This window comes from Vanellus vanellus (genome assembly GCF_965231255.1).
Source record: "Vanellus vanellus genome assembly, chromosome: 8".
Classification (NCBI taxonomy): domain Eukaryota; kingdom Metazoa; phylum Chordata; class Aves; order Charadriiformes; family Charadriidae; genus Vanellus; species Vanellus vanellus.
The window spans coordinates 27,322,672-27,331,758 of NC_138913.1; the positions used below are offsets into that span (position 1 = coordinate 27,322,672).

The following is a 9,087-nucleotide window of genomic DNA, read 5'->3' on the forward strand; positions in this document are numbered from 1 at the left end:
TTTTAGTGTCTTTAGTTGGTCTCTAGTGTTTAGTTTGATCTTGTGATTCCCAAGGACTCCTTTGCTGCTGCAGCCCTCTTTGCACAAACATGATTACACTCAGCTAGTCCCCAAACTTTCAACAACTCTGCATTACTTATGCCTCTCCATTTGAGCAACAGAAAAATCACATTTATTTTTACAGAGAAGAAAGCTGAAGTGCCCCAGATGTGACTTGCCGGACGGGCAGGCAGCAGCTGAGCTACCTCGGGGGCAGTTATTTCCAGCCTCGTGCCCTTCCTCCTGGATCTCTGTGTAACTGTATGTTTTTTGCCCTCTTCCCGTCTCAGCTTCTCAGTGTTTTACTACAGTGAGAGTCTGCAGGGTAACAGAGATATCTTGATGACTAATTGTTCTCAGCCCTAGGACAAAGATCTCTACTTGCTGTTACAGATCCTGTGTTTGAAGGGGGTTTTCTTACTCCTCCCCTCCTTCCTTAAATACGTTTTCATCAGCAGGATGCGAGCTTGATTCATCCAAGCCACGGATTTCTTTGCCTACATTTTGAAGTCTCAAGTAACGGAAAGAGAAAATTCAGCAGTCCCAGGAGAGAAGGGTAAGAATTTATATTTGTCTTTAAAGAAAAAAGTCTATGACTGTAACCACCATGGCCTGGTATGTTTTGGGGGATAGCAGTTTATGATTGTAGATACAGCAGGCAAGAGGGGTTCCTGACTATGCTAACTGCTCTAAGAGCTGCTGCAGATGCAGAAACCAAATAGCAGATCACATAGCATGCCACAAAATGCTGGAAGGACATATGCAAATATTTTTTTCTTCAGCATGAATGCAAAACCAGGCACCTCCTTTTCTGCCACCTGTACTCAAACAGTTAATTTAACCATGCAAAAAATGACCCTGAGTATCATTCCACTAGTGCCAGACCGGGCTCTAATTAAAAAAAGAAAAATCAAATCTACTCTCCAAGACTCAAAAAATGTGAAGCAACTTGCAGCTTTAAAGGTGAAAAAACTCCACAGAGTGGCAGAGGGAGAACTGTCATGTCACAAGTGCTGTGTATGTAGCTGTGATATTACACATCTTCTGAACCTGCTGTCATGATGAAAAATGCCTGACAGACAACAGCCCAGATCTAGGCACGAAGACAACTTTGTTAGCTTCAGGAAGGAGCACTGTGCAGGCAAAAAAGGTCACATTGCACGATCAGGGCCCATATTTGTAACTAATACAGGCTAATCTCGGGATTTAGTATTGAATCTTTCCTGTGTCTTTTTTTTTTTTATAAACCCAGAAATGAGAAGCATCTACTGATTGCTGTATTAATTTAACACCTGATCTAATTCCACAGGATTAGGAGACTCTCTTCTTTTTAATATTTTTTTTTATTATTTCAAAACTCCATCCTATTCAACAGCTTTTACGTCCTTGCACAGAAGAACTATTCTTTTCAAAATTCTGATCTTTTAATACACGTGAAGTAGTTTTTGTTTTATCCAAAAGTCAACAGACAAGCAACCAAAAATGTCTGGCCCAGCTGGAACAACGTACCAAGAACAGCAGCCAACAACATGAGACTGTTTTGCTCTGAGCCTCAATTACAACTCTCACTGCATCTCTCTCTTGCCAGAAGAAGCCAGCCCCCTTCTTCTCCCTCTCCGACAGAACTGGAATAAAGCAGCACACAAGAGGTGTTGTGTCTTCAAAACATGAGTTAACAACACACTTTATTTAGCCTACTCCCGATATTTCTCCTACAGCTCATGGCAACCCAGCATACAAAGGTATTCCACCACAGTCCCTCTGCATCCCACAATTTATGAACAAGAGAAATCCCTCACAACCATAACACGGAGCCCAAGAGAATCTTACAAATCGGTTTGAGTGTACTTCTAGTAGATCGTATTTCCTTAACAGATCTAGTAGATTTCAAAAAGTCTCATTCAGAAAGATCCCCTGGAATCCTAATAACACTGTTTGGAGCCCGCCGTAGTCCAATAATCCTCCCCAGAGAGGATGAGGACATATTTGTAAATAATACTCTGCAGAATTCTCTACAGAGAACTAGAAGGTGAGAAGGTAAAGGGGTGTGTGCGTGTGTGGTGGAGAAAGCCTTGAGCTGATGGACATCTGTCACATTTTCTGCTTGTTCATAAACCTCGATCCTGCATGAGAGCTGAAATACTGATTTCTTATGGCTGCAGTGCTCCGATCGGTGGACAAATGGAATAGTTGTGCACAAAAATAGGTCCTTTTTCATGGCAGAAACAATTACAAATCCATTACAAACTGGGAAACGTAACTCGCATCTTCCCAGGTTGTACTGTACAGAACATGCCAAGTCTGCACCGTACCTGAACTCAGGTTTCAAACCCTCTTATAACCTGCGGTCTCTGTGCCCTGCTAGAAAAGGCTGCAGGCCAGGCTGCGCGTTCAGCATCACTCACACATCAGGCCAGCAGGGCAGCTGGGGTGTGAGGAGGGGGCCAGGGCTTGCCCAGGGTGCTGAGACCCACCCAGGGTCCACATAAGGGCAAAGCACGGGGTTGTGTTGCTGCCTTTGCAGGTAACCTCTGGCCTTCCCTTCTTCCCCCACCTCAGGTGAAAAGCCAACATATGATCATTTCTGTGCTTGTTTCCTAAAAGACAAAGCAGTGCCAAACTCCCATCCCAAACCCATTCAAAGTTAGGGTTCCACAAGTTCCCTTCCTCATCCAGGTGCCAGTGCAAAGAGCAAGGACATCATTAGCAGCGCCAGGCTCTCATCCTGGCTCTGCCACTGAGCTGCTGTGGGACTTGGAGAGTTGTCCCCATTCCCTGGGCCTCAGGTCTCCCCAACACCCTCCCTGCCCGGTGTACTTCACTTCTGAGCTATCTGGCACAATGAGATCCTGATCTCTGCAGGTGCTCCAGGTACTGTAAATAATGATAAACACCATATCACCTTCTGGACACCTATCTTACCATCACAACACATCATCACATCAGCACAATATGCCAAAAGACATTATTTAGGACAATAAGGCTGACGTATATCAGACGATGGGGAAAAATCGAGTATTACTACAAACAGCCTGCAGCATACTGTGTGGAGCCAGATCGGAATGACAGGTTATTCGTTCCAGCTGAGTGCTGGCCCCACGCTAGCAACCTGCAGAGACTGCACAAGTTCCTCCACAGTGTTGCCCAGTGCTCTGGGAAGATGGATTAGCTTTGGTGACATGCCATAGTAACGCATACAGACCCAGAACAAGTCTGGCATGGTGCCCTGCTGCCAGCTCCTACTCAGAAACGGAGGTTCTCAGTTATATAAAACACGGCAGTGCCACTGCATTGAAGGCACGCATGTTAAAGAGCGTTCTGATGGCCAAAGCAGCAGATTGGAGACTAAGATCTCCATAGCAGTGGACTGGAGACTAGTGCTGTGCTGGCCAGGGGCATTAGTGTAACTCCTTATATCCTTTTTCTCTTTGGTGTTAGAACTACTTTGGAAAAAAAAAAAAAAAGCAGTGATCAGTCTTAGGTGCATCTTTGTGAAACCAAATGGTATATAGCATGGCTTACCTGGACAATTAGCTTATTTTCTTTATCGGGCAGAATTCTGTAGGTATAAACACAATTCCGGAACCTGGAACAGATCAGAGGTGATATGGTTAGACCATCTCCAGAACGGAATCACACCATGGCACCTCTCCCCATGAGAAAAGATATTGGAAGATCCCCAGACGCATAGATGGCTTCACGCACAAGGGTTTTAAACATTTCTCTTTATTTCTTTCCCTGGAGTCTGTGAACTGACACAAACCTGAAGTGTTCCTGGTCACTAAGATGTGTTTGCAGATGTCACTGCAGAAAGTGATACCAGCATCAGCCTCAGAGTGAGTTATTCAACTTCTTCTGTCCGGAAAGAAAGAAAACACCAAATGGCTCTAGCTGTCAGTAGAGTAGGCGTCTCAGGAAGGAATGAAAAAGCAGAAATCCAAAAGACACAGGGCCAAAATCAGCAATGAATGAGTAAATTGAAGGGCTAGTATGTGCATCAACTTGTATTGGAAAAAACAAATAATAGATTTCAGCTAAATCACAGTAAGACAGCTGATTGCTAGGCACATTTTCACACACAATTCCTAAACAACAGCCTAAATGAAAACCCATCTCACTCTCCTGGTGCAGATGCACACTGTACATGCACGTCTGTAACTCAGCCATAATGAACATTTTATACCAGCTAAATTAATTGACATTATTATTTATGGGGGGATGGAGGAGTCTTTTGCCCAGTGGATGGCCACATTAGTGCACAAGAGCCCAAGGGAAGCCTGAGCAGTACTGCAGTGTGGTAAGCATGACCTTCCTCAGCAGCTGCTGAGCTTTGTGGAGCTTGCCCAGGAAGTGTTGACTAAAAAAATACATTTTTACCTTTCTCCCAAGTGAACAACAGATTGATCAAATTTTTTAAGTCACCTGCAAAGCACTCTGTTAAAACATACAATATGGCTTTAAGCCAGAAAACTGTGCTGGTTTCAACCCCTTCCTCTCAAAGGAAAAAATGGAATGCACTCTCAGAGCTTCCTTGGCTGTAACAGAAACACCAGGTTACCTGTGGAATCATCATGAAATGTGGGCTGAGGTCAGCCCCCCAGCTGGGGAGATCAGGAAGATCAATAAAACATCCTCATCTCTTCTACAATTATGTTGTGAGTCTATTCATTGTGTTGTGAGTCTATTCATCATATGCCTTTCAGAATCACTCCATGCAGGAGAGAGATCACCAGGATTTTAGGCAGCCTCATACAAGGAGTCATAAAGCGCAATTGGAAATGAAAAGAAATTACGCATAAATTATAGTTGAGTTTTTCTAGGGTGTTTGGAGGATTTTGTCATGTGACCACATGAACCTGTATCTTTTGATCGCATTAATGCAAAGGACACAGAAGAATCAGAACTGCTCCCAGAGCTCAGTACCACTTCACTGAGCAATGTAAGACCATTTCAAAGGCACCTATTCATTAACACATCTGAGAATCTAGTACAGAGCTGGAAGTCACAGACATGATCCCCAACTGCTTTGGATTGCCATAACACTGCTAATTTCACCAAGCCCAGGGCAATCAACGCCAGATGAGGATATGCCCCAAGGAAGGGTATGGGTTTTGTTTTTATCTGTCAATGCAGCGCTCTTACACCATTTCCTCCTGCTGATATGCAAACAGGACTAAGCAGAACTGCTCATGCAGCTGATGAGAGAAAATTTGTCTGTGTGGAGATTATGAAACTGATACACAAACCAGCTCAATGGCTCTTGCGTCACAAGAGGACCCTCCCTGTTACCTCCACAGAAAGTACCCCATCACACAGGCCTTACAAGGCTGCTGTCATAATACTTATAAAGAGGTTTAAGCTGAGGACAGGTAAGATCAGTGGAAGAGCAAGGAAAGAATGGCTGTTGGGTGAGACTAGAGCAGGGAGGAGCACTTCCCAGGATCAAAAGCAGGAATCCTTTTTAGCAGTCCCTTAATTTAGTGCGCGTGGACAGAGAAGATTGGGACTCTTGCTCCATTTCTGCCCTTAGGCTTTCTCTCTTCAGCGTCCTGACTGTCAAGTTACGTAGTCCCAATTACTGTCGCATTCCAGGTCCTCCCTAAAAACTGGGGTGAGTTCAGAATTGCTCAACCACTGTTCAGGCTGTCTAGGGGGGGGAGGTGGTATAAACATAACATCAGCCTCAGCTTAAAGATGTCTCCAAGTACTTTGTCATCTCTCTCCCCTCTCAACCAACCAGAGGAGGAGAGGGGACAAGGCTTCTATTTTCTCTTTCCTCTCCTGCTGTACATGTTTTTATGCACAGGTGATGATGAGCATAGTGGGAGCACTTGGAAATCCTAAACAGGACTGCCATGCTAGGCATGGTGCTAAGTGCACCGTGAGAGAGGCTGTTCCCCCAGGAGGTTGGAAATGGCATCTCACAGGCAGTGTCCTCTGAGAGGCACCCCAAAGTTGCAGCTAGCCTTTGAGGGTCATCTCTAGAAGCGTAGTTAATCCTGCAGCCATTCACACATGAACTGCCAAACAGAAGATCCCCTGGAGGAATGACACCAGTTCAGGTGCAGCAAGCTGTGAATGCTAAGCAGGCTCTTTTTGATTTCAGGATCCAGGTATTCCCCTCCAGGTAAGTTAGAGAGCCCATTTCTTGTCAATAAACTGGCAAATCAAATGATCCAGGCACAGAGAAAGGAGGAGGAAAATGGTTTTGTTTCTTGCCTTTTATGGGGCAGTGTGACCAGTAGAGCAGAGGACAACAGTGCGGGGGGGAGGAGCGTTCCCTCTGCATTTGCTGTTTCAGCTCTCTGCTAAGTTAAATGCTGCTGCTCTAAGTTTCAGAAAAAGAGGGGAGACACTCTTAAAAGGCTCTGCAAATACACCTCCTTTACTTGTCTATATTTATACAAACCCTATTTTCCTAAAGCAGCTCTTCAACAAAATCACTATTTCATTCGATGATATAATAAGTGCTTTTGCTGAATTCTGACTGATCTGCCCAATAAATATTAGAGCTTTGTAGAATATGACACTTCTTTTTCAGAGCAAATTTCATGGTTTTTTTGTTTTCCTTATCTAAATGCAGTTGACACTTTCTCACTTTCAGCGTAATTCTTTTTTTGTGAAAACCTTTTGCAGGCAGGCTTTCATTATTCCCCCATGTCTCTCTCATTCTTTGTCTCCAGCCTCTCTGTTTTTTAAACAGGAGTGACTGAAGAGCTCAAACTTCAAACACCTTCCAGTCAATAACACAGCTGAAACTGATACATCTCTAAGGAAGTCTTCAGCTTCAGCAAAGCTGCCCATTTTGTCAGGATGACATTCAGAGGGAAATACTTATTCACCACCTTTAACCCTTTCTCTTCACAAACTAAATACAAACCAGCATAAGCTGAAAGCTAGTTCGGTACTTTGACTGAAGTTTGTGTGACATTTCTCAGACTGTAATTAATGCCAGCCTTCGCACCACAGATCCGGCTGCTCTTGGCTGACAAGGCTGGGTGCTCCCCATTTCTTTAATCAAGCCATTCATGTTAGCCACCTCAGAATGGATTTAAGAACATAACCTTTGGCTCCCGGTTCAGAAAATCCTGGTCATGATATTGTTTCTATTTCCTGATCCCATGTCTCTCAAGTCACAAAAGGCTTTCAAAGTTGGCTGTGTAAACATTTACAATGGAAAAACTTATGCAAATGCATGTTAGTAGACATTTTTACAGCACCTTTCCTTTCTATAATACCTACCATCATGCTGTAAAAATATTTTGTGTACGTACTCATTACAGGGCAAATCAAAGGGGTCTAAACTAAAAACACTCAATGGAAGCAACAGTTTATTCTAGTAAAATGTTCCCTGACTTGCAACTTGGGCCCTCAGACAGTGCTACATGATTGCCCCTCCTTCCTCCTGCTCCTCCTGGCTATTCATCTGCAGCTGCCCTTCTCTCTCTGCTCCCTCCAGAAAGACAAAACTCTTCCCCACGTTATTACAGACATCTTAACAGGCGGGTACCGAGGCTCTCTGCACTTTGTGAACACCCCCATTACCCAGCCACCGATCTCTGACAGTCCAACACCTACGCGTAGAGGGCAGTTACCCAGCCCCACGCTTTTCTGCGGATGAATCCTCTGCAGCAGACTGTGCTGTCACCAGAAGTCTGACCTCAGAGACAAGCTGTTAGACCAGACTTAGAAACAGCAGCACCACCTTTACCACGGCAAGAAAGCTACTTTCAGAAACAAACTACACTGAGAAACTTGCTTGTAATTTCATGGGGTGTAAGGATGAAACCAGATTTATTAATCTCCTTCACAATGGCAGCAAAGACGATCTGACAGGCAGAACTGGGTCCCACAGAGGCTCTCTTGATCTCTCCTAAGCAGACAGCAACTGTCTTATCTCTCTGTAATGCAAAGTCAAATGCCTCAGACTTCACCTACTGACTTCAATCTCCTCTTGTCCCTGCACTCCTGCCTCCAGGAATAACACCTGCCCCTCACAAACCCAGGGCAGGAGGCCTTGCTTTCTGGTCCGCAGCCCCAACCCAGAACAAGGGGGTCAGGGCTGCCGGCACTTCTTTCCTCTCCCTATTTCCCACACAAAATATTTACCCTGAGAGCCACATGAATGATATCAGCAGAGTCACCGCTGTGGCAGGTGTATCATGCATAGCTCCAGGAACTATTTCAAGCCTTTTGCTGAATGGGACATGGCACCGTACAAGCAGGTGGGTCAAACACACACTGAACCAGAGCAAGAAAAGTGCCTGGGAGGGTACCAAGCCCAGTATTTGAGTTGTTAAATGTAAATACCTGACCCAAGTTGTTAACAGGCTCAAAGAGGTCAAGAGGGTTTTGGTTTTTTTTCCTCAGAGCACAGCTGCAGTATCTTTGATGATTCTCTCCTTTTGAATCAGGGGCAAGAGTAGCGTGAGCAGTACAGCAGTAAAAGAACATGAGTTTGTTCAGCCGGGCCCTGCTCCCAACCCTTCCCTACCCCATGGCCCAGTGAGGTGAAACCAGCCATGCTCTGATGTGGGCTGCACCTTCCCAGTGGGTACAGTGGCTGTTTGCCTCTGTGCTGGAGAGGATGCAGGGGGTAACACCCTGCACAAGCTGGGAGAAAAGTGTCCGCGTGAAGCGCGAGGTTGAAAGCTGTACTTACAGCACGCAGAGTGCGTATGCCGAAGGAATTGACTCACTGGCCCGCACAAGGAAGCTGCCATCCTTGCCTACTTTGGAGAGGAGGTCTTCGGCTCTGGATCGAGTGATATTGCCGTGGTACCAGCACTGATCCATCGCTGGAGCTGGAGGAAACCTGAATGCCAATACAGGAGCTGCCAGAGCTGCCTGTGTGTCTGTGTGTAACGATCAGGCAGCTTCAGCTCACCAGCTTCCTGTTTCAATAGTACAGAGAGGGAAAGGAAACTCAGCCGCGGACAACTTCCTCAACTCAAACAGCTCAGAGAGTGAGCGTGACATGTTCCTGCAGCCCCCGCTCTCCCTCTTCATGCTGCAGCTGAAGTGACTAGCAAGCCCATGTTCCCTGCC

At 45.4% G+C, this 9,087-nt stretch overlaps 1 protein-coding gene across 1 annotated transcript in view; it reads right to left on the bottom strand.

Annotated features, from left to right (window-relative positions):
* INPP5D (inositol polyphosphate-5-phosphatase D) overlaps window positions 1-8,868 on the bottom strand; it is a 54,974-nt gene extending 46,106 nt beyond the window's left edge. The window contains exons 1-2 of the mRNA XM_082487037.1: window positions 8,702-8,868; window positions 3,562-3,625 (exon numbers count right to left, since the gene is read on the bottom strand). Coding sequence (XP_082343163.1) covers window positions 3,562-3,625; window positions 8,702-8,835 — 198 coding nt within the window. The 5' untranslated portion in view covers window positions 8,836-8,868. The remainder of the gene's footprint in view (window positions 1-3,561; window positions 3,626-8,701) is intronic.
* Window positions 8,869-9,087: the final 219 nt, after the last annotated feature.